The sequence below is a fragment of the Rhinatrema bivittatum genome, chromosome 1 (genome assembly GCF_901001135.1).
Source record: "Rhinatrema bivittatum chromosome 1, aRhiBiv1.1, whole genome shotgun sequence".
In the NCBI taxonomy this organism is placed as follows: Eukaryota; Metazoa; Chordata; class Amphibia; order Gymnophiona; family Rhinatrematidae; genus Rhinatrema; species Rhinatrema bivittatum.
In genome coordinates this window covers 651,684,014-651,710,112 of record NC_042615.1, presented here as the reverse complement: position 1 = coordinate 651,710,112, position 26,099 = coordinate 651,684,014, and the positions used below count along the sequence as shown (strand labels likewise).

At 44.8% G+C, this 26,099-nt stretch overlaps 1 protein-coding gene across 2 annotated transcripts in view; it reads right to left on the bottom strand.

Annotated features, from left to right (window-relative positions):
• The window catches only part of TTC37 (tetratricopeptide repeat domain 37), a 539,154-nt gene that overhangs the window by 255,268 nt on the left and 257,787 nt on the right, over positions 1-26,099 (bottom strand). For both annotated transcript variants that reach the window (XM_029573103.1, XM_029573110.1), the window contains exons 22-23: positions 23,138-23,199; positions 22,982-23,038 (exon numbers count right to left, since the gene is read on the bottom strand). In XM_029573103.1, the coding sequence (XP_029428963.1) occupies positions 22,982-23,038; positions 23,138-23,199 (119 nt within the window). The remainder of the gene's footprint in view (positions 1-22,981; positions 23,039-23,137; positions 23,200-26,099) is intronic.

The following is a 26,099-nucleotide window of genomic DNA, read 5'->3' as shown; positions in this document are numbered from 1 at the left end:
TGAAAATTCTGAATTTTCATTGCCACTGTTTTTAGTGTTGACTCTGCTTTATTCAACCTTTTTCCTTGTTCCAATATAGACAACCTATTAACATTCACTAAAGAGGATAAAGAGGTGTTAACGTACTAAGTTAGAATCTAATTTCATTAGTACCCTCCACAAGTCCCCCAGAGTCACACTGGCCGGATCCACAGAAGCAATTTGGAACGGTCTATGGTAACTGCTACATTACCATCATCTGCCTCTAAAGAGTATAAATCGGGGCAGGAAGTTGGTTCTACTGCAATCAATGGAGATAGCATTTCTTGTGCACTCACATTTCCTGTAGAGGTTAACTTGAGGATCTTCTCTCATGTCTCCTGGTGGTTGTGGAGGGATCAGCCCATTGCCTGGACTTAATGAGGCATCCAAATGCCTGATGAAGAGTCCATTTACGACGTTCCCTGCCGATTTATGTGGGCATCCATAGGACCAGTTCTTACTGTGGATGGAGAGGAGGTAACAAATCGTGATTTCCTTTTCCGTCCCATAGATAGTAAAAAACAAACAAAAACGGAAAGATAAGGAGAGATTTCCTTTTTTCCTTCTCAGTCAATCGCAGTCATAGCTGGTCTAAGTTGCGTGCACCCCTTCGGCGCGTGCGGCTTTGGCAGCGTGCCGACGGCACTGCGCGCAGACGCTCCTCGGGTTTTAAAGACCCGGTCCCTGGTAGATGACGTCAGAGGCACTGGCTCAGCTGGTTGTAATTAGCCTCACATCCGCTCTCTCCACTCTCCTGGAGGGGGCTCAGCTGGCTCTCTCTCCCAGGCTCAGTGCTCAAGACCAGGACGGCTTTCTCTCACTCCTCTTTGTCTCACAGGGCCCCTTTGATTGCGACGCTCCTCGAGTTTTAAAGACCCGGTCCCTGGTAGATGACGTCAGAGGCACTGGCTCAGCTGGTTGGAATTAGCCTCACCTCCACTCTCTCCGCTCTCCTAGAGGGGGCTCAGCTGGCTCTCTCTCCCAGGCTCAGTGCTCAAGACCAGGACGGCTTTCTCTCACTCCTTCTCTCACCTTTCAACCATGCTGGTAATCATTTTTCCTTCCTTCCACCTTTCTTAATGCATGGAATACATCAGGTCTGTGATTCTGGGTTGTTTTTTTTAAACAATGTCCACACCTGTTGCATACTTTTTACCTTTGTAGCTGCACCTTTCAGTTTTTTTCTAACTATTTTTCTCATTTTATCAAAGTTTCCCTTTTGAAAGTTTAGCACTAGAGCCGTGGATTCACATACTGTCCCCCTTCCAGTCATGAATTCAAATTTGATCATATTATTGTAAGGTTTGCGCCATAGAGTTTTGAATTTTGGTCAAAAAGCTCATTTTTGTCTCATCTGACCACAAAACCTTATCCTACTTTTTAGCTGGTCATTCTATTGCTTTCTGGCAAACTCCAGACATGCTTTGATGATGTTTTCTTCTTCAGTAATGGCTTCTTTCTAGCCACCATTCCATGCAGGCCAGTTGTATGCAGAGCTGTTGATATGGTTGGCTGGTGCACCTCCACTCCAGTCTCAGCCACTGAACTCTATAGCTCCTTTAAAATGATTGTTGGCCTCTCAGTAGCTCTTATCTCAGAGTAAGAAAGAGCAGTCCTTGGCCCAGATTTAAAATCTGGGCAAATGAGGTGCAAAATCTAGCAAGTCTGCTTGCTCAGTTTTGATATTACACATCTTTTCTCCCAAAGATTTAATTTGATGCAAATTTAAGGGGGAAAAATTCACAGAAAAAAGATTATGCAAGAAAATATTTGTACAAAATATATTGAGACTTGCATGATCAGGTTGTATTTCAGAACTGGATAAAAGTTTCACAGTCCTTAATTGTACAAATTTTTATTTAAACAATTTTTTTCCCTTCTGAAAGAGCTGCAGGAAATTAAACTGTTAGGAAAAAAATATACTATTTTAAAACTGTGCAACTGGCTTGCAGGAATTTAGCTCAGAACTTAAAACTAACCCATCATGTCACACATGGCATCTGGAAAAATGGTTGTGTAATAGAAACATATAAATGATGGCAGAAAAGGACCAAACAGTCCATCCAGTCTGCCCAGCAAGCTTATGGTAGTATCTACTACACCATACAAGTCTCCCCTATACTTATCAGTTTCCCAGACCATCAAAGTCAGGGACCTTGTTGGTTGCTGTTTGAGTCCAATTCCCCATTACCTCTTGCTGTTGAAGCAGAGAGCAATGGTGGAGTTGTATCAAAAGTATCAACCTTATTGATTAATGGTAGTAACCGCCGCATCAGCAAGCTACTCCCATGCTTATTGTTTTCCCAGACTGTACACTTCAGTGTCCTTGTTGGTTGTTGTCTGAATCTAATTCCCCTTTTCCCCTTGCCATTGAAGCATAGAACAATGATGGAGGTGCATCAACAGTATGAAGGCTTATTGATTAAGAGTAGTAACCACAATACCGGCAAGTTACCCCCATGTGCTCGTTTCTTCATTCCCATCTTCTAGGCCTGTTGGGTTTGTGGCATAATGTGGAATCTTAGTCGCAGTGGTGATGACTCCTCCCACAGGGAGGGGCCCCTTGGGGAACCACAGCGATAGTCTCGACTCAAAGAGCAGACACTTGAGAGAGAAAGCTTTATTGCACTGTTGTAGATAGATGATATTTGCACAGGAACGGATGGCACAGAAGAAGAGCAATGTGCCAATAAGCTCAGACAGTCTCAGATGTAGATGGTCTCACCCGGATATACTAGGTTGGTAGTGTTCCCCAGAGCGGGATAAGCTGAACCTGGAGGGTGGAAATGGAGAGCTGGAGCATAGAGGTACTCACTGAAGAGTAGTGCAGGAATCCTCCTGCTAGATGATGAAGGCGAGACCCGAGGTCCGCGGTGCAGGATACCCTGAGCTGGATAGGCCCTCGAGGAGCAAGAACCTAGAAGCACAGATGATCCTGAAAAGAGAAGAGAGACCTCCAAGGAGCGGTTGACCGAGTTAGGTAGTAGAAACCACGAATGGTAGATGGAAGTGAGAGGCCCCCGACGAGCGGGTGCTCAGAGCTTCTTCAGGAGCGAGATACCCCGGAGGGTAGCGAGGAATCCAAGCGTGCAGCTTAGAAGCAGTCACAGTAGCTAAACCAAAGCTCTTGCTAACTCGTTCGTTAGGAGCGGAGCAGAGGCTTAAATACCTGGATGTTTTGACATCATGTGGTGGGGACGCCTCTGAAGTTCCCGCCATGACGTGTAGATAAGCGTAGGCGGCGTGCGCGCGCCCTAGGAGGCCACGGGAAGGAGCCTGGCGGACGGGGATGCCCATGCTGTGTTGGATACGCCAAGGGTTTTGGCACTCGGCACTGGAGGCAGCCATCTTACCCATGGAGGAGGAGAAAGGTAAAAAAAAGAGGTGAGGCAGAGTGGTCGCAGCCGTCTGTGACCAACAGACGCAATAGTACCCCCCTTCAAAGGGCCCCCCCTCCAGGACCTTTTCCTGGTGTTTGGGTTATCTTGGGTGTGCAAGATGGAATTGTCGTACCATGTCCTTATCCATGACGTTGGCGAGAGGCTCCCATGAGTTTTCTTCTGGTCCATAGCCTTCCCAGGAGATGAGATATTCCCATGTCTTGCTTCTTTTATGGACATCCAAGATGTCATCCACAGCATACTTGATATCGTCCTCTGTGTCCAGACTAGTAGGTTCTGGGGTCTTTTTGGAGAACTCAGAGAGCATCAAGGGTTTTAACAGAGAGACATGGAAGGCATTGTATATTTTCATTGACGGAGGTAGTTTCAAACTGTACATCAGATTTCCCAATCGCCGAAGGATAGGAAAGGATCCTACATAGCGAGGTACAAAACGTGCTGAAGGTAGCTTAAGATGGAAAAACTTGGTACTCAGCCAGACTTTGTCTCCAGGCTGAAACTGCGGCGCCTCTCGATGGTGAGCATCGTAGATCTTTTATGCTTTCTGTCCTGCTTTGAGAAGTAGCTCCTTCGTTTGCTTCCAAAGTTGAGATAACTCTGCTGCAGTAGCCTGCGTGGCAGGAGAAGCCACTGATAATGGAATTAGCAGAGGAGGAAGCGGTTGTCATCCATAGATGATTTGGAAGGGAGAAGACACCGTAGCTGTAGCAGGATGCGAGTTGATAGCAAATTCTGCCCAAGGCAGTGGTTCAGCCCAGTCGCTCTATCTAGAATTGACGTAGGACCACAGAAACTGTTTAAGCGTTCTGTTCATTCTTTCAGTCTGTCCATTAGACTGAGGGTGGTAAGCGGAGGTTAAGTCCAAGGCGATATCAAATTTTGACATAAGGCTCTCCAGAATTTAGCAGTAAATTGTACTCCTCTGTCAGAAAATAAGCTTAGGCATGCCATGAAGGCAGAAGATGTGTTTAATGAAGAGTTCTGCTAACTCCACAGCAGAGGGTAATCCTGGTAACGCTACAAAATGTGCCATTTTGGAGAAGCAGTCAACTGTGACCCAAATGGTGTTTCCACTGGATAGTGGCAAGTCTACCACAAAATCGGTTGCTATATGTGTCCAGGGCTCATCCGGTGCTGGTAGAGGTTGTAACAAACCCCAAGGATGTCCGGCTGGTGATTTTGCTTGGCGCAAACAGCACAGGAACCCACATAAGCTTGTAAATCTTTTTTCATGGTAGGCCACCAGTAATACTGCTGTAACATTGCCAAGGGACAATTCTGTCCCGGATGGCCAGCCAGACGGGAATTGTGTGCCCACTTCAACAGTTTCTTCCTTTGATCTCTGGCCACAACCGTCTTTCCCAGTCGGTACCATATGAGTGGCTGCAAGAACCAATCTCACAGGGTCAATGATGTAACAGGGTTCGTCTGGCACATCCTGAGGGGAGAAGGATCGCGACAAGTCATCAGCCCAAGTGTTCTTCTCTCCTGGATGGTATTTCAAGAGGAAGTCGAATCTGTTAAACAGGGACCATCTTGCTTGACAGTAATTGAGTCGTTGAGCATGTCTGAGTTACTCCAAATTCTTGTGATCGGTGTACACTACTATTTGGTGTTGTGCGCCTTCCAGCCGAGGACGCCACTCCTCAAAGGCCAGCTTGATTGCGAGTAACTCTGTCTCCGATTCCATAATTTCTTTCGGCAGGCAAGAACCGCCTTGAGAAGAAGGAGCAGGGATGGAGCACATGAGATTTGCTATACTGGCTTAAAACCACTCCCACGCCAACGTCTGATGTGTGGATGTCGACAATGAATGGGCGATGTGGGTCTGGATGGCGGAAGCACGGCTTCTTTTGAAAAGCCTCTTTGAGCGTCAGGAAGGCTGATATGGCTTCTGGAGAACAGTTGGTGGGATTGGCTCCCTTTCTGGTCATAGCAGTTAGAGGGACTGTCAATGATGAGTAGTTTTTGATAAAGGAACGATAGTAGTTAGTGAAGCCCAAGAAGCGGGGCAGTGCCTTCATGCCTGTAGGCTGGGGCCAATCCCAGATACTTTCTAATTTCTTGGGGTCCATCTGAAACCCATTCTTAGAAAGAATGTAACCCAGGAAGGGTACAGATTCCTTGTGGAATTCGCACTTTTCAGGGTTTGCGTATAGATGGTACTCACGCAGACGTCTTAACACTTCCTTGACATCCTCTTGATGAGTTTGTAGATCTTGAGAGAAGATCAGTATATCATCGAGATATACTACTACGCATTGATATAGTAAGTCCCGTAAAATGTTGTTAATCATCTTTTGAAAGACTGCAGGTGCGTTACTCAAACCGAAGGGCATGATGAGATATTCGAAGTGTCCATCACGAGTTTTTTTTTGTTTTTTTTTGTATTTAAGTATTTTTATTGGCAAATACAAGCAACCAACATAAATGGTTAACAAGAAAGTCGTAATACAAATGTCCTACAGTAAATGTCATGAGCTATAGACAATAACGATTAGCCATTATACCTTTTTCAATAAACATACCCCTTACCCACCCTCCCCATCCCCCATCAGGAACACAGGTTCATACACTAGGGATGTACACGTATAAGCTGTAACGATGTCTCAGCAAATCAGGCCATGTCATGTCCAAGAGACACTACAGAGAAATCTTCACCAAGAATGCTCTCCAAAAATGCCAAACAGAACAGGGTCACTTGTACTAGCCATCCAGACCAGCAGCCGAGAATTAGAGGGCTTGGATAACAATGAATAATTGACAGTCAAAAAGTGAGGAGTTTTAAAAGCATCACGAGTTTTAAAAGCAGTCTTCCATTAGTCTCCTTCGCAAATACGCACTAAGTTGTAAGCTCCTTTAAGATCCAGTTTGGAGAATATCTTAGCTCCTTGGAGCCTGTCAAACAGTTCAGAAATTAAGGGCAGGGGATACTGGTCCTTAAGGTAATCTCATTCAGACCCCTGTAGTCGATGCAGGGGCGTAAGGTGCCATCTTTCTTCCCTACAAAAAAGAAGCCTGCACCAGCAGGGGATTTGGATGGTCTGATGAATCCTTTTTGAAGGTTCTCTTGTATGTAGGCGGACATGGCCTTAGTCTCAGTTACAGAAAGAGGGTAAACTCTTCCTTTGGGAGGCTCTGAATTCGGTTTCAGGTTTATAGCGCAGTCAAAACTTCTATGCGGTGGAAGTACATCTGCTGCTTGTTTAGAGAAAATGTCCTGGAAAGAGGCATATTGTGGAGGTAAGCCAGGTAACGATGGTGTAGTGGGCATGCAAATGAGTGGTGAAACTTCCGCGAGGCACTGGCCATGGCAGCCAGGCCCCCACCGGTATAATTCCAACGTGGCCCAATTAAATTGTGGCATATGATCTTGTAGCCAAGGCAGTCCAAGTACCACAGGGTGCATGGCCTTTTCCAATACGAGGAATGAGATGGATTCAGAGTGTAGAGCTCCGGTGCGCAGGCCAATGGCCTGGGTACTCAATGAAACTTCTCCAGGTAGTGGTTCCCCATGGATAAAAGACAATAGCAATGGCTTAGCTATTGCTGTGGTAGGAATCCGTAGATGTTCTACTAAGCGTTTCAAGATAAAATTACCTCCAGCTCCGGAGTCAATGAGAGCGAGAGTCTGAAATTCAAGACCTCCGCAGAAAAGAGAGACTAGTAAAGATAGTGGAGGAGTAGGAGAGATGAGACCTAGGAGAAGTCCTCCTGCAGATCCTAGGCCCATCAGTTTCCCGGACAGGTTTGGACGGCGTGGCCTGATTGGCCACAGTACATGCATAACCCCATGTGTTTGCGAAAACGTCTCTCCTTGGAAGTTAAATGGCTTCGACCTAGTTGCATAGGCTCTTCCTCTTCTAAGGGAGCAGACGGTAGTCTTAAAGCAATAGGCACAGGTTTAGGATGGTTAGCCCCTGAAACGGACTTCCGTGGACTCTTAGCCTCTTGAGTTCAGTCTCGAATACGGCGGTCAATCCTCCCGGCCAATTCCATCAGACACTCCAGGGTATCAGGCAGATCACGAGCCACCAATTCGTCCTTTAAGCGAGAGTTGAGGCCCTCCATGAAGATAGCATGTAGACATCCAGTGTCCCAATGTAGTTCAGATGCTAAAGTCTTGAATTTGATCACATTGTCTGTGAGCGGCTTGTTACCTTCCTGGAGATTCAGCAGAGCAATGGTGTGGCGAGCCGGGTCGTCGAAAACAGACTTGAAAAGTTTTAGAAATCCTGGGAGGTCATTCAGGATAGGATCTTCAAGTTCCCATAATGGTGAAGCCCATGCCAAGGCTCGTCCTTCTAGTAGAGACAGGATGTAAGTGATCTTGGAAGCTTCTGCGGGAAAGAGGGTAGGCTGTAAAGAAAAATGCATACTGCATTGGTTAACAAACCCTCTACACATCTTTGCTTCACCCGTGAAGCGGGCAGGCGTGGATAAAGGTACAGTGGTCTTAACGGTCACCACCAGAGACAGCAATTCTTTCACTGAAGTTGCTGATGTATTCAGTTGAGCATGCAACTGATTGAAGGTAGTAGCTAGGCTTTCAAGAGACTTTTGTTGCTCAGTGATCCGCTGGGCTAGGCCAGCGAGCTTAGCAGAGTCCATGGAGTTAGCAAGCTGTTGGGTTTGTGGCATAATGTGGACTCTTAGTCGAGTGGTGATGACTCCTCCCACAGGGAGGGGCCCCATGGGGAACCACAGCGATAGGCTAGACTGACTTAGAGAGCAGATACTTGAGAGAGAAAACTTTATTGCACTGCTGTAGATAGATGATATTTGCACAGGAACGGATGGCACAGAAGTCCAGAAATGTGCTAATAAGCTCAGACAGTCTCTGATGTAGATGGTCTCATCCGGATGTACTAGGTTGGTAGTGTTCCGCAGAGCGGGATAAGCCGAACTTGGAGGGTGGAAATTGAGAGCTGGAGCATAGAGGTACTCACTGAAGAGTAGTGCAGGAATCCTCCTGGTAGATGATGAAGGCGGGACCAGAGGTCCGCGGTTCAAGATACCCTGAGCTGGATAGGCCCTCGAGGAGTGAGCACCTAGGAGCACAGATGACCCTGAAAAGAGAAGAGAGACCCCCGAAGAGCGGTTGTCAGAGTTAGGTAGTAAAAACCCCAAAGGGTAGATGGGAGCGAGAGAGCCCGGAGAAGCGGGTGCCCAGAGATTCTTCAGGAGCGAGATACCCCGGAGGGTAGCGAGGAATCCAAGCGTGCACCTTAGAAGCGGTCAGAGTAACTAAACCGAAGTCCTTGCTAACTCGTTCGTTAGGAGCGGAGGCTTAAATATCCAGAGGTATTGACGTAATGCGGTGGGGACGCCCCTGAGGTTCCCACCATGAATTGTAGATAAGCGTAGGCAGTGTGTGCATGCGCGCGCCCTAGAAGCCACAGGAAGGAGTATGGCAGACGGGGATGCCTATATTGTGTTAGAGACGCTGAGGGTTTCGGCACTCGGCACCGGAGGCAGCCATCTTACCCATGGAGGAGGAGAAAGGTAAAAAAAGAGGTGAGGCAGAGCGGTCGCAGCAGTCTGCGATCGATGGACGCAACATAGCCTTTAGGGATCCAGTGTTTATCCCATGCCCCTTTGAAATATTTTACTGTTTTTATCTTCACCACCTCCTCCAAAAGGGCATTCCAGGCATCTAACAACTTCTCCGTGAAGAAATACTTCCTCATATTGATTCTGAGTCATCTTCCCTGGAGTTTATTTTGTGACGCCTAGTTCTACTGATTTCTTTCAGTGGAAAAGGTTTCTTATTGATTGTGCATCATTAAAACCTTTCAGGTATTTGAATGTCTGTATCATATCTCCCCTGTACCTCCTCTCCTCCAGGGTATACATATTTAGATCCTTCAACCTTTCCGTATAAGTTATTTGATGAAGACTACCCACCATTTTGGTCACTTTTCTCTGGGCTACTTCCATCCTGTCTGTCCCTTTTGAGATACGGTCTCCAGAACTGAACACAGTACTCCAAGTGAGGCCTCAAGGACCTGTACAAAGGAGTCATCTCCTTTTTCTTACTGGTTATTCCTCTCTCTATGCAGTCCAGTATTCTTCTGGCTTTAGCTATCTCCTTGTTACATTGCTTTGCTATCTTCAGATTGCTAGACACTATCACCCCAAGGTCTCTCTCTTGCTCCATGCACATCAACCCTTCATCCCCCATCACATACAGCTCTTTTGGATTACCGCACCCCAGATGCATAACTCTGCACTTCTTGGCATTGAATCCCAGCTGCTACATCTTCGACCACTGTTCAAGCTTCCTTAAATCACATCTCATTCTCTCTACTCCTTCTGGCATGCCCACTCTGTTGTAGATCTCAGTATCATCTGCAAAAAGTCAAACTTTACCTTCTATCCCTTCCACGATGTCACTCACCAAGATATGGAACAGATCCAGTTCCAACACTGACCCCTGCAGCACTCCACTTAACACAGTTCTCTCTTCAGAGTAGGTTCCATTTACCATTGCATGCTGTCTTCTATCCATCAACCAGTTCGTAATCCACACCACCACCTTGGTGCTCACTCCCAAGCTTCTCATTTTATTCATGAGTCTATGTGGAACCGTATCAAAAGCTTTTCTACAATCCAAGTAAATCACATCCAGCACTCTTCCCTGATCCAAATCTCTAAAAAATCAATCAGATTTGTCTGACAGAACCTTCCCCTGGTGTATCCATGTTGCCTTCAGTCCAGCAATCCTCCTGACTATAAATAGTTCACTATCCTTTCCTTCAGCAGAATCTCCATTAATTTTCCCACCACTGAGATGAGGCTAACTAGCCTGTAGTTTCCAGCCTCCTCTCTGGTCCCACTCTTGTGAAGCAGAACCACCACTGCTCTTCTCCAATCACTTGGCACCATTCCTGTTTCCAGGGATCTATTGAACAGGTCACACAGCGGACCCTTCAGCATATCTCTGAGCTCTCTCAGTATCCTAGGATGAACCTCAAAGGCATCCATTGATTTATCCACTTTCAGTTTCCTAGCTCCCCATACATTCTCTTCTGTAAATGGAGTTTTTTCTACTCTACCTCCATCCACAGTCTTGTTAACTAGCAATGATCCTTCTCCAGGGTCTTCTTTAGTGAACACCGAACTAAAGTATTTAATATTTCCACCATTTCTTCGTCTCTCTCCACACATTGATCCTCGTCACCTTTCAATTTCACTATACCTCTTCGGACCTCTCTCTTTTCTCTGGTGTATCTGAAAAATGTTTTGTCACCTCACTTATCTCTTTTACAATCCTTTCTTCCACCTGAGGTTTTGCTTTCTTGATTACTTTCTTCATCTCCCTCAGTTTCACCAGATATTCTTCCCTGTGTTCCTCTGTTTGGGATCCTTTACATTTCTTGAATGCTGGTTTTTTTTGCTTTTATTATGTCAGCCACCTCCTTTGAGAATCAATCGATTTCTTATTTCTCTTACTTTTATTTACTTTTCTAACATATAGATTTGTTGCTTTTGTAATTGCTACTATAAGTCTGGCCCACTGTTGTTCCACCACTCCCAGTCTTCTAGTTCTACTCTAAGTACGTCCCCATTTTGACAATGTCCGTATTTTTGAAATGCAAAACTTGGGTCTTCAAACTGAATTGCTACTAGTATCACTATGTCCATTAACTAGAGTTAACACTGAGAACTCCCATGTCGAGAAATAGAATTTACAAAACTCTGAATTATAGCTTATTAACCTAACCTAAAGAACCACAAAGAAAGAACCTTTAAAGTGGTGACCCTCTCACAAACTACACAACATGCAAAGATGATTACAATCTGTAGTATAAAAATAAATGCACTGGAAAAGAAAGGTGAGCTAAAGACTGGAACTAGATTACTAAATTTTTCACATGGGAAACTCGCTCACTATTAGTACCAGAGGAACACAACGCACAACTAAGCTCTGGAATTCATTGCTAGAAAATGTGGTCAAGGCAGTTAGTGTAGCTAGGTTTAAAAACAGAAGGTTTGGATAAGTTCCTGGAGAAGTGCATAAACCGCTATTAAATTAATAGGGAATAGCCACTGCTTGTTGCTGGCATTTATTTATTTATTTAAAAACTTTTCTATACTGTTAAGTCAGATGACCATCACAACGGTTTATAGCAAGGCACGATAATAAAAATGATTGGTATAGATTACAAATTAATCGTGTGCCATCATAGTACGGTAACAATATAATATAATAAGCTATGTGAGTAGGTTAAGCCTCTGTGTCAGGATTATATTAGGCGGTTGGATTTTAATATGAATTTGAGTTTGTAGGTTAAAATAACTTCTGGCTTGGTGCATCCTTATAGATTCACTGTTTTTCTCCTTCTCTTTCTCTTTATAAAAAGCTTGTTTAAAGAGCCAGGTTTTTAGATTGGTTTTGAATATTTTCATATTTCTCTGCAGCCTTATTTCTAGTGGCATGGTGTTCCATAGTACAGTACCAGCCAGCGACAGTACTCTTTCCCTCACTTGCGTGAGGTGTGCTGATTTGATAGAGGAGACAGTTAGTAGTGCCTTATTTGCAGATCTCAGGTTTCTTTGCGGGACGTGTACGCGTAGTGCGGTGTTAAGCCAGTCTGCTTTTTCATTGTGGATAAGTTTATGGATTATACATAGAGCCTTATATTGTACTCTTTGTTCAATTGGAAGCCAGTGTAGTTCGGCAAGTGTTCTTGTTATGTGGTCACTTTTTTTTTCCGGTCAAAATTCTAGCGGCAGAATTTTGCAGTGGCCGAATCATAGATTGTGGTAGACCTAAAAGCAGGGAGTTACAGTAATCTGTGCTTGCGAAAATCATTGCCTGAAGGACTGTGCGAAAATTGCTTAGTGTTAGCAGGGGTTTGAGACTTCTTAGGATCATTAGTTTTGCATATCCTTCTTTTACTTTTAGTGAGATGTGTTTCATGTTCAGCTCGGGGTCATTATTACTCCTAGATTCCGTACTTTTATTGCTAATTCAGCGACTTTAATATTTTTGTTTGTGAATGTAGGTTGTAAATGGTGTGTATTTTTACGCTCAAGGTGTAGGAATTCAGTTTTGTCTATGTTTATTACCAGTTCCATCTGGTTTAAGAGCTGTTTAATTATTTCTAGATACATATTAGCTAATTTCATTGTTTCCTCAATGGTGTTTACAATGGGTAACAGTAGTTGTATATCGTCTGCGTATAAGTAGTGTATGATTCCAAGTCCTGCTAGTAGGTAGGTGACATACTGGGAGGAGATAAATGTTAAAGAGTGTTGCAGACAGGGCTGATCCCTGTGGGACACTGGTTAGCAGTGTGAATTTGTCTGAAAGTGTATTTTTGATTTGTACTTGGAAACATCTGTTTAGGTATGATTCAAACCATTTTATTGTTTTATTAGTGAGACCAATTTCTTTTAATCTGCTGATTAGTATTCTGTGATTTACAGTGTCGAATGCTGCAGAGAGATCTAATAGCATCAGTATGTAGTGTGTTCCTGTATCGAAGCATCTTAAGATATTATCTGAAAGAGCTAATAGCAAAGAGCTAATAGCATTGGTAGCATGGGATCTATTTAATGTTTGGGTTCTTTCCAGGTACTTATGACTTGGATTGGCCACTATTGTAAACAGGATACTGGGCTTGATGGGCCCTTGGTCTAACTCAGTGTGGAATAACTTGTGTCTTATAAGAACAAATGTCCCATATTTTCTCACCAAAAATCTGAAAGCAAATGTAATGAGAGACTGCAAGGTAAAGAATGAAATTATACATATTTTTGGAATAATTTAACAGGATTCCTATCTTCTTTATATATGGAAAACAAATGTACACTTTTTATATATATATAATATGGAAGTGTGCATTAATTAAAACTGGTTGAAAGCTTCTGCAATTAAATAGAGGTAGACATTCAAAAACCATTTAGATGGTAGGGAGACTCTTGCTTAGGAAGGGCACGTCTCGATGGGCCCGAGAGGTGCTTAGAACGTCTTGTGTTTCTGGTGGCGACTGGGACTGGGTCGCAGTCTGTACTGAGTGCACTTGGACAAAGGTTTGTAGCCCTTTGAAGAATTCCACCCAGGAAAAATTCCCTGGGTCCATGTTGATTCCAGGGGGCGTTATAGTGGAGGTCCCGGAGGAGTTTTCCTGTGTAGGAGCTGAGTTGAAGATACAGAATCCGGGGTACTATCATTAGTGGATCTGGATCCCTCTACTGGCTGTCAGGGACCTTGCTTTGGTTCCCCTTGAGCCTCTTCACACTGCTGGCATAGGGAGGAGGCCACTTCTGGTTGCGCAGTTCTCAGGTAGCAGTCTGGGCAGAGGGCTTGTCCTTTGGCCTTCTTGGCAGGCGGTGCCATGGTTTGTGCTTATGGTGAGCTTCAAAACTCGTCTGTGCGCGAGGGAATGTGCACCGGGAGGCTTGGTTGGGCGCTCCGGATTCGCCGAAGATGTGCGTACGGAATGCCTAAAGATGTGCGCGCAGGCCACAACTTGTGCGCCTGGCTGAGATGTGCGCGCCGCTGTGCGCATGGCAATATTTGTGCGCTCGGGCTGTTTATGCGGGCCCTACGCACCCAGAACAGTTATGCGCGTTGCTGTGCGCACGGCACAGGTGTGCGCGCCGCTGAACACACAAATCGGTTGTGCGCACGGCTCAGTTGAATGGGCAATACGGTGGTCAAGGAGGGGAAATGGCGCAGACAATGCGGACAAGATGGCGAGCCCCCCCCCCCCCCCGTCTCTACGTGTATGGACCCTCGCACCGGATCGGGGTCTAGCCCAGACAGGGCTGCTCAACCTGATGTAACAGACGCCGGAAGGGACGATCTGTGCGGCAAATCGAGCCTCGGAGACCAGAGACTTTAAGAGAGGTTTCTATCCTACCTGGTCTCGGCGGCTCCCGGTCTTGTGGCGGGCGGTCTCCAGCTGTGGGGGGAGAGGGAATTACCTTCACTGCCGTGCTCAATTCTGCAGCCGCTGCCTCTCAGCCACTCTGGGGGCTAAGCCAACACAGGGAGCCAGCTATTGGACCGAGGCTTGCCTCTGAGGGATCTCGGAAATCACCTCAGGAATTCTCGACTGGGGGGGGACCCTTAGGTATCATCACAGGAGAGCAGGGCTCGTCTTGTAAAGGTAAGTTTTCTTTCTTCTTTGTTTTAAAATTTCTAACACTATTCTAACGTGTGTAGTGTCCCTATCTGCTTAGGAGACGGAGAAATACTGAAGAGCTAAGCTTCCTGCACTGGTATATGTAAGCTGACGTCAGCTTTGAAATCTGACTCAGTCTCCCATCTGCTATCAGGAGTATACCATACCCATTGGTCCTGAGTCCATCTGGCTACACGCTATGAAATGATTGATTTATACAGAAACAGGAGATTACTTTTCGTAGAAAGGATGGTATTGGTGCTACAGTTATTGAGTAGTTGGCTGAATTGTAGATAAGGATGCCTACATGACAACTCCTGAATTTCAGATATTTTTCTTGCAGATGTGATAGCTAGTACAAAGCCTATCTTCAAAGTGAGATCTTTGAGAGAGACATGATTTACGGGCTCAAATGGTAATATCATCAGTGCTTTTAGGACTAAATTTAGATTACACTGCGCTAATACTGCTTTAAAGGGAGGTCTTTTTTTTTTTTACTCCCTTTTAAAAAACATGCAACATCTAGTTGAGAAGCCTTTCACTCTTCCTTTATAACAGGCTATAGCTGTTTGCACATTTAAGGAGTTATGTGCTAAACCTCTGTCCAAACCTCATTGCAAAAAGGCTAAAACATCAGAGTGCCATGGTGAAATATAGATATCTTTGCAGAAAAAATGCCATACACAAATATATGCTAAAGATGTAGACTTCTTCCTTGCACCTAGCATAGTTAACACTTTTGGTGAATAACCCTTTATTTACTAACCTTTTTTTTCATCTCAAGAGCTATGCTGTAAGAAAAAATGGAACTCTGTTCACCATTAATATTGGCTCTTGATATAGTAGGTTCAGGATTCCTGCTAAATGAAACAGGCCGTCTAACTTTAATCTACATACCAAGGCCTTCTTCGCCAATCTGACACCACTAGTACTAAACCATTCTCTTGATTTTTCTTAAAACATAACCTATCAGGGGGCCATGGAAGGAAGATGTGCTAACTCTGTCTTTGACCATGTCTGTACCAATATATCTATTCCTTGAGTGTTTGGCTCTTTGTGTCTGCTGTAATAATGTTTGACTTTGACATTTTTATGAGTAGCCATTACATTTATTTGAGGGGGTCCCCATTTCTGAATTTTCAGAAAGACCTTGTAGCTCAATTCCCATTCCCCCAAGTCTAGGATATTTCTGCTTAGGAAATCTGCCTTAACATTCTCTTTGCCCGCAGTGTGAATGTAAAGGTAGAAATTTGCAGTAGATTATTTTCTCCTTAACTGAAAAAGATATGACTCTCAAACTTCCTTGATTTTGAGTTCCTCCTTGTTTGTATATATATGTATGTTACTGCAGTTGCATTGTTGCACAATACTCTTACAGCCTGTCTGCACAAGATTATTTGGAAATAGATTAAATGCCAGTTGGATAGCAGTTGCTTACCTGTAACAGGTGTTCTCCCATGACTGCAGGATGTTAGTCCTCACATATGGGTGACATAAATCAGATGGAGCCCTGTCACGGAACACTTTTGTCAAAGTTTCTAGAACTTTGACTGGCACACTGAGCATGCCCAGCATGCCACCAATCCTGTAGCCATCAGGGGTCCCCCTTCAGTCTCGTTTGTAGCAAAAGTACAAGCGAAAAATAAAATAATAAAACGTAAGCGAACCCAACTTCGCAGGATGGCGGGCGATTTCGTGAGGATTAACATCCTGCTGTCCTGGGAGAACACCTGTTACAGGTAAGCAATTCTGCTTTCTCCCAGGACAAGCAGGATGGTAGTCCAAGGTGTGCAGAGCTCGCTCACTCGGGTGAGCGTGAAACCTTGGGAAGAAAGTGGGCAAGACTATGGACTGATTTAAATGAAAATCAGTTACCACCTTAGGAAGAAATTTAGGGTGAGTGCGAAGAACCACCCAGTCATGGAGGAACCTTGTGTAGGGTGAGTAGGTCACAAAGGCCTGTAACTCACTTACCCTGAGAGCAGACGTGATGGCTACTAGGAAAAGTACTTTCCAAGTAAGGTATCTGAGTTCGCAGGAGTGCAAGGGCTCAAAAGGAATGTGCATGAGCCGGGCAAGGACAACACTGAGGTCCCATGCCACGATCGGTGGCAATAGAGGAGGCTTAAGCTATAATAAGCCTCTCATGAAGAGACTCACCAGGGGTTGAGCCGTTATCGGGGCATCCCCTATTCCCTGATAGTAAGCAGAAATGGCACTAAGGTGCACTCGGATAGATGATGTCTGGAGACTAGATTCTGAGAGGTGCCAGAGATAGTCTAACAGACTCGATGTGGGGCAAGAAAAGGGATCCAAGCCCTTCTGTGTGCACCACAAGGTAAATCTCTTCCATTTAGAGCGATAGGATTTCCGTGTGGAAGGCTTCCGTGAAGCTACTAGGACTTGAGAAACGACACTTGAAAGATTGAGTGGTTATAGTATCAACCTTTCAACATCCAGGCCGTCAGAGACAGGGCCTGGAGGTTCAGGTGGCGTAACTTGCAGTGATCCTGTGTTATGAGGCTGGGCGACGTGCCCAGGCGAATGGGATCCTGGACAGAAAAGTCGAGAAGTATGGGAAACCAAATTTGGCGTGGCCAATATGGGGCTATGAGAATCATTAGGCCCGGTCCTGTTGTAGCTTCATGAGAGTCTTGCTTGTTAGCGGAATCAGAGGATACGCATAAAGCAGGCCTTTGGTTGCAGGGGTGGGCGAAGGCAATCCATGGCTGGTGTTTGCTGGTCCCTGTACAGAGAGCAGAAGCATTCCACTTTGTGGTTCAGACTGGACGCAAAGAGGTCGATGGTCGGCTGACACCACCGGTGGAAGATTCTGCTCGCGACAGAGGAATCCAGAGACTATCGTGGGACTGGAAACATCGGCTGAGGTGGTCCGCCAGTGCATTCTGTGTGCCTGCTAGATAAGTGGCTCGCAGAAGTATGGAATACGACAGGGCCCAGGCTCAGATCTGCGCCGCCTCCTGGCAGAGCAGATAAGAGCCCGTACCCCCCATTTGTTCGGGTACCACATTGCAACTTGGTTGTCTGTTTGAATCAGGACAACTTTGTTGGAGAGGCAATCCTGGAATGCATAAAGGGAATACCGCATCGCCCGAAGCTCCAGAAAATTGATTTGATGGGTCGCTTCGGCTGTTGTCCATGTCCCTTGAGTTTGAAGGCCTTGGACCTGGACTCCCCAACCTAGGTTGGAGGCATCTGTAGTTAAGGCCACCTGAGGAGCCAGTTGCTGGAAAGGAAGACCTACTTGTAAGCTGGCTTTGTGTGTCCACCAGGCAAGGGACAGACGAAGCTGGCTGGTTATGTGTACCAGGGACGACAGCGGTTGAGTAGCTTGTCGCCACTGGGATTTTAGAGTCCACTGGGTCACTCTCATGTCAAGGCGTGCCATAGGGGTGACATGGACTGTTGATGCCATATGGCCGAGCAACCTGAGTAGCTGGCCAGCTGAGGCTCTATTCCGACGGTGGATAAAGCGGGCAAGATTGGACAGCGTAATCGCACGGTCATTGGGTAAGAATGCTCTGGACAGTGTTGTGTCTAGGTCTGCTCCTATAAAGGAGAGAAGATGAGACGGTGTCAACTGGTATTTGGAGTAATTGATTAGAAATCCCAATGAGTTCAGCAGCCTTATGGTGAGACCGAGAGAGTCGAGGGCTCCTTGTTTTGACTGGCTTTTTATGAGCCAGGTATGGAAAAACGTATACGCCTCTGCTGTGTAACTGCGCATCCACAACAGCCAGGCACTTTGTAAAGACTCAAGGTGCCGAGGCTACGCCAAATGGTTGTACCTTGTATTGATAGTCACTGTGACCCACCACGAATTGCAGATATTTGCGATGGGGGTCTTAGCGGTGAGACCTCTGTCAATGCTGGTGGGGTTATTCACCAGCGAAGGTCTATTTTCATGCTGGTTGTCAGAGTCAATGCAGCAGACAGTGGGTTTAGGAATTGAGACCATTTATTCTTTAGGCCCCATTGTAGGCGATGGATATATAGTCATGAGTGTGGAACAACATAAGTACACGCTGCCATATGACCCAGTATGGTTAGGATTTGACGCGCTGAAGCTGTCGTGAGGTCTAATAGATGGTGGGCTAGTGTAGTCAGAGCTTGAGGTTGTGACAGGAAAGCTCTGGCTTGAATGGTGTCTATATAAGCCTCGATGAATTGCAACGTTTGGGTAGGTTGCAAGTTCAACTTTTTGTAGTTTATTAAAAGTCCCAGATTGTCCAGGCACTTGACCGTGCAAATTAGATTGTCCTGCAGGAGAGAAGGATTGGGGCCACTAGCAGCCAATCATCGAGATAAGGAAATATCTGAACCCCCTGTCGACGGAGGTGTGCCACCACTACCGCCAGACATTTTGTGAGGAGCCGGTTGCTGGAAAGGAAGACCTACTTGTAAGTTGGCTTTGCGTCGACGCTCAGCCAATGCGGAGCGTCTGTTTTTCTTCGATGCGTCTGTGCACCGTAGATGTGTCGACGCTTCGATGTTCCAATGCTTTCGACTCAGTTTGCTTCCGCGGCACATCTCCAGCACTCTTCGAAGGGACTCGCGGTTTTTCCGGTTGTTTTGGACCTAGAGGGTCCATAGAAGAGTCCTTCGATGGGATTGGGCCTTTGGTGTCATCTTCGGTCCCGGGGACGACTTAGCTGAAGCTTCAGAGGGGGCATAAAACCCGATGAATTGTCTCTCAGTTGGGCGATGAGTGCTGCTCTTTGACGCTGCACCCCATGGTGACATGCGTCCGCAGGCCCTGCAGTTCACTTGGTCATGTCTGGGACCCAGGCAGTGTTAGCAAAATCGATGTCTGTCAGTTACAGACATTTTTCCACAATCGCAAAACTTAAAGCCCGGACAAGGCATAATAAGTTGGAGGTGATCCCTGTGGTATTCTGCCAATTTTTAAACTTTCACTGTATTTTTTTTTTCTCACAAATCTTTTTCCTCACAGGAGAGAAGAGCTCTGTGTGCAGTTAGTCGCGTGAAAAAAAATGGACTGAGGAGCCTCGAGGAGGCAAGGGAATATAGACTTTGGGTGATCTTGGAGAGTTCTGCCACCTAGTGGCACGGAGGACGTATCCAGGCAGCATGGCTAATTCAGCTGGAAAAGAATTTATCAGCGTCCCGTTTTCCTAACCAGCGTACATGCAGGGGTTAGGAAAATGATAAATTCAGCGACCTTCGCCGAACCTGATTACCGGCACCAGAAGGAGTGTATAAATCAATATTTAAGTGCCGGGCACTTAATATTAATTTATTCACTCCTTTACTTATTGCTGATTGGTCCCTTTATTGTCGCATGTCAGAAGGCTGTCCTGAAAGGTGATTGGTCCTTTCACTGACATGCGACAGTAAAGGGATCAATCAGCAATAAGAATGGACGCTGAATTTATCAGAAGAATGCTGGGCTGCACAGAGAGACAAATAACCTGTAAGAAAAAAAAAAAGTGATAACATCCTTGTACAGGTCCTTGGTGAAGGAGTACTGCATTCAGTACTGGTGCCCATATCTCAAAAAAGGATAAAGACAGGATAGAGGCGATCCAAAAAAGAGCAGCCAAATTGGTGAGGGGTCAGCTTTGGAAGACTTATGAGGAGAGACTGAAGAATATGAATATGTAGGGGAGGTGCAGGTGAGTCAGGATACAGACCTTCAGATATCTGAAAGGTTTTAATGATGCACAATCATGAAACCTTTTCCGCTGGAAAGAAATCAATAGCACTAGAGGTCATGAAAATGGAAGATGACTCAGAACCAATGTCAGGAAATATTTCTTCATGGAGGCAGTGATAAATGCCTGGAATGCCCTTCTGGAGAAGGTGGTGAAGACAAAAACAGTGAAGGAATTTAAAGGGACATGGGATAAACACTGTGGATCCCTAAAGGCTAGAGGATGGAATTAAAGAAAAGAGTGCATGGGGGTAACCGGGGGTAACTTGCTGGTGTGACAGTTGTTACCCTTAAGAAATAACAGAATCAAGGCTTAATGCAAATCCATCATTGCTCTCTGCTTCAACGGCAGTGGGAAAAGGAGAATTGGATTCCAACAGCAACCAATGAGGGCCCAGACTTTTACAGTTTGGGGAACAAATAAACATGGGGGTAACTTGTGAATGCGGCTTTTACTACCCTTAATCATTAAGCCTGATACTTTTGATGCAGCTCCATCATTGCTCTCTGCTTCAATGGCAGGGGTTAGGGAAAATTGGATTCAGTCAGCATCCGAGGGCCCTGACTTTTACGGTCTAGGAAACTGATAAGCATGAGGGTAACCTGTACAGTGAAACAGATGCTGGCATAAGCTTGCTGAGCAGACAGGGTGGATTATTTGGTCCGTTTCTGCCATCATTTCTATGTTTCTAAGAAGGGTGCACAAAGGGGTGCTCCATCTTTTCTACCAGAGGATTGGTTCCTGGAAGATCCCTATTGTTCTTGTTTACAACCTAAGTTGTTAAGATAACCAGGTTATATAGGATACTTAGTGACGGAGATTACAGTCTTCAGTTGCACAAAAGGGGACACATAGCCAGACCTCTATTAGAGTTTGGAGTCTCTGAAAGTTCAGTTTATAGGGAAAACAATGCTTCTCACTTTGAGGGATCCATTCTTTTAATCTTGACCTTCTGCCAAGTGATTTTATGAAGACATAACCTACAAGTCTCACAGAAGACAGAGATTAGCTCTGGCTGGTAACAAGGGACACAGTCATGGATGCTCTCTCGCTAAGCTTCTGGGGAGTCAAGTATGCAAATCATCCATTTGGAAGAGGTCTCCTTGACTTAGACCCTGAGCTTGGTATTGAAGGGATGTGGCCTCCCTTCTTCTCAAGCCATGTAGGGTAGTGTCGAGACTTATTATGCAAATCAGCCTTCTTTATAGCCTTTGGTAATTTTTTAAAGGAAATGGTATACATACGCCCAACATTTCCCTCTTCTGAGGGCAGTGTTTCACTTTTGTCAGAATCAGATTTTCTCAATTATGCCAGTGAGAAAGTCAGGCAATGTAGGTCAGTGTAGAAAAGCCATTTCTCAGTCATTGGTTTAGGTCTTTAGTTTGTGTGTCACTGTTAAAGAAGAAATGAAACTTCAGTCCACTCCAGCAACAGTTTGCAGGTTCCAAAGGGCTAGTGTAGCTGCTTGGCAAAAGTACAGGAATCTTTGTACAGTCAGAATATTTTTTTCAGAGGATAATGGCAGGGGAATGCCCTTATCTACATTCTATCCCTATTCTAAGCACTACAGCATGACTCCGGAGTCATTAAGAGCTATTGTGGCTTCCTCCTTCTTGGCCTAGGTGGAGCTTGAGTACATCTAAACTTGTCTGGATTGGTCAGGTACAGATGATTAAGGTGCTGAAATTTAAATTTACCTGATAATTTATTTTCCTTTAGTCCTGAACCCGCACATGGAAACTACAGTGATTTAGGACTCTTAGTCACACAAGTTCAGAAAACTAACAGCAAGCAACTGTTGCCAATCTGAAGGTAGTTGGTCTAATCATGTGTTTGGTATAGAGATTATTTTATTCTTGAGTTCATGACCAGGGGGTGAAGTTTTTTTTTTTTTAGCTGTATCAGATTTGGATTTGGAGGCAATTTGGGAAACCAAAACTAAACAATTGCCTTTGGTTGTCTTAGCTTTGACATAGGAAACTGAAGAGCTGTAGGCTGCACCACACCCACATAAGGGAAGTGAAGTCAGTTTTGTCCTTTATTTCTCTATTTGCTGGAAGGGGGACACACCCTACTACTCATATGGCAGGACTAAAGGAAAGGAAATTAATAGGTAAGTTTAAATTTCATCACTCTATGCAGCATTTTAGCATTTTGTTACACACAATGAGGGCAATTTTGTAATATCCCAGGTAACTTATGCAGTGGCTACGCACAAATTATACCAATTTTCATAGTGAATTTATACACAAGTTCGCTTTCAACAGTATACAAAATAAGACATACAAACTGACTCAAAGTTACACTTGCTCTCTGCAAGGCGTAACTTGTTTTTTTTTTGTTTTGTTTTTTTAAATATGTGCATAAATTATGTGAGTAAATCCAAACCCCACACCTCCCCAGAACACCTCTTATGAGCATTAAAATACACATGAAACCGGATTTCACATACACTTTTATGCATACAAATGCCAGGCAATTTTATAACAAGCCATGGACACGCATAAACTGATGTTTTATGCGCATAAATGGCTTTGAAAATTACCCTCAAATATAAATTATACATAAAATATGAAATTAATATCAGAATTTTTTTTTTAATAGTGTTGTAACCTTTACCTCTATATTGACTTTCTTTCAAACATGAAACTCAAACCGTAGATACATACTTTTCCTGGAAGCAACTTATAATGTAGTTTGTCTTCAAGAAAAAAGTAAAATTTACCTCAATGTTTTCATTTGCCAGATACAATACTCCTAGATTAGTCCAACCTACAACGTTCTGGAATGAATAGAGACAATTAAGTAGAGCTATTTCATGACTTATCAAACAAATCATTATTTTGGAATGCTCACTGAGAATAGACAGATGCATACTTACATTTTGTTCACACTGGATTGACTTGATAAAAGCATGCTGAGCCAGTGCATAATTTCCAATTCCTGAAAGTTACAAATCAATAAATTAATGTGAAGCATAAACAGCAAATAAAGTGTTTTACTTGTTTAAACAGAACAGTATGAGAATTCTCAGAAGATCAAATGATTAGCATTAATGCACCAGCCACACCTTCACCCCTACCCACCTCCCTTGTTTCTCCAATGCAAGTCATCAATAAGCAGGCTCACCAAAAGCACCAACTAGCCAGTTTCACTAAACAGTTTAGATTCATAGTATTAACAGGTGGCCCTTATCAGAAAGTTTTATTTGAAAACAGACATACACATGCTAAACATTAAAATCTAGGAAACAAATACTATAAAAAATAGATTTTCTATCTTTTGGATGTGAAAGCCTTTTTATTAAATGTGCAACAGGTTTTTAGAACCTAATGATTTTTAACTTTCAATTCCACTGTTTTATTTCAGAGGTGCTAATAGTTTTTCCAGTTATTGGTTTGTTCTTTTTCCTATTTATAAGATTAGGGATTTTAATTGTAATGGAGAAATTACTTACCTAATAATTTCATTTTCCTTAGTGTAGAAAGTTGGACTCAGGACCAGTGGTTTATGCTCCCCTGCTAGCAGATGGAGATGGAGCAAGCTGTCACAGTATATATAACCCTACAGTGACCCCAGCCTGCCAGTATTCTCTTCAAAAGCAACTGTGGACAGACTAGCAGAAAACTTGTTTAAAAACTTGATTAAAAACAGAACTGTACTCAACCAACCATAAACACTGAACTCACATAATATTCTAGGTACCCCAAGCTAAGGACTGGATGAACACAATCTGTAATCCCTTGAGACCCAGGGCCCCACAGGACGACTATTGACACACTCATGTGGCAGCCGAAGGTGGGAAGCTGAGTCCATCTGTCTACACTAAGGAAAACAAAATTATCATGTAAGTAATTTCTCCATTCCCTAGCATGTAGACAGATGGACTCAGGACCAGTGGGATGTGACAAAGCTACTCCCCAACAGGGTGGGAGGCTGCCTGCAGTCCAGTCAACACCGTACATGCAAAGGCTGCATCCTCCTGGGCCTGCACATCCAGACAATAAAACCTGGAAAAAGTGTGTAAAGAGAACCACATCGTAGATATTGACAGGAGACAACAGACTAACTTCCGTCCTTGACACTGCCTGAGCCCTAGTGGAACAAGCCCTAACCTAAGTAGGCAATGGCTTTCCAGCATCCACATACATAACACTGACCACCTCCTTAATCCAATGAGCTATGGCAACCCACAAAGCCGGAGTGCCCTGCTTACTCCCGCCATGGAGAACAACAGGCGATCCGTCTTTCAAAAAGACTCAGAGACCTCCAGATACCGCACAACAAAATGCTTAACATCCAAGGAGCGCAAAGGCAAAACTCCTCCACATCCCTTACCTTATCTAGGGATGATAAGGAGATGGACTGCTTCAAAAGAAAGTCTGAGAATACCTTGGGCAAGAAGGATGGAATAGTAGGAACTGTAATACCCCGGAGTCACCCGAAAGAACAGATCCCGGCAAGACAAGGCCTGTAGCTCAGAAATCCAATGCACAGAACATATAGCCACTGGGAACACAATCTTCAAAGTCAACAACCATAAGGAAAGGCTACGCAGTGGTTGGAATGAAGGGCCTGCCAAAACGTCTAGCACCAAATTAAGATTCTGCAATGGAACCGGTAACCTCAAGGGAAGCCTATGGTGCTTCATGCCCTTCAAAAAAACAGGCCACATCAGGATGAGACGACAACAAAACACCATTCACTAAGTCAATGAAACAGGCAGGAACCACAAACTGCACCTTCAAGGAATAAAGGGCCAAGCCTTTATTCAATCCATCCTGCAAAATATCCAGAATGAGAGGGATCTTAACTGAACGAGGAAGAACACCCTACTCCTCACACCAGGCCTCAAACACTCTCCAACTCCACGCACAAGCCAAGGAAGTGGAAAACTTGCGAGTGCGGAGTAAGGTGGCAATCACCGCAGAGGAATAACCACACAAACAGGTGAGCCTTCTCAAGGTCAAAACCGTAAGACAGAATAGAGTTGGATCTTCATGAAGAACCTTTCCCTGCTGAAGCAGATCCATGTGCGGTGGAAGACGAAGTGGGCCTCCACCAGGAGTAGTCACAAATCCACTTGGGAGTCCAGGAGTACTCTCTCCCTGTGGCCTTCAATCTTGCGCATTATCCTGCTTAGCAAGGGCCACAGAGGATGGGCATAAAGCAATCTGTCTTCCAGCCAGACTTGTACAAGAGTGTCTATTCCCAAGGACCACAGATCTCTCCTGTGACAGCAGAAGTGAGAATCCTTCTCATTTTGAGAAGTCGCCAGCAGATCTAGAAACAGAAGGCCTCAGCGATCCACAATCAGCTGAAACATCTTGGCTGACAACACCCACTCTCTTGGGTCCAGACTCTTTCTGCTGAGAAAGTCCACTCTTATGATGTCTTTTCCTACAATGTGAGAGGCTGAGATCATCTGCAGATGAACATCCGCTCATTCCATAGGTTGGCCTATTTCCTGCGACACTTGTTGGCTCTTGGTTCCTCCCTGGTAATTGATATAGGCCGTCGTCGACGTGTTGTCCGACATCACATGAATCATTTGATTCCGCAGCCTGTGGCTGAACTGCAAGCATGCCAGCTGTACCGCCCAAGCCTCCAGTCGACTGATGCTCCAGAAGAGCTGTTCGGGATTCCAACTCCCCTGGGCCATTAACTCCAGACAGTGAGCCCCCAACCATGGAGACTCACGTGTTGTGAGTACCAACCAGGTCGTGGAGGACAAGGTAGCTGACTCTCTCAGATGATCCTCCTGCAACCACCACTGGAGGCGGGAGCAGATTTCCATCGGCAAGTGGTGCCGAACTGCATAATCCTGAGACCGCAGGCTCCAA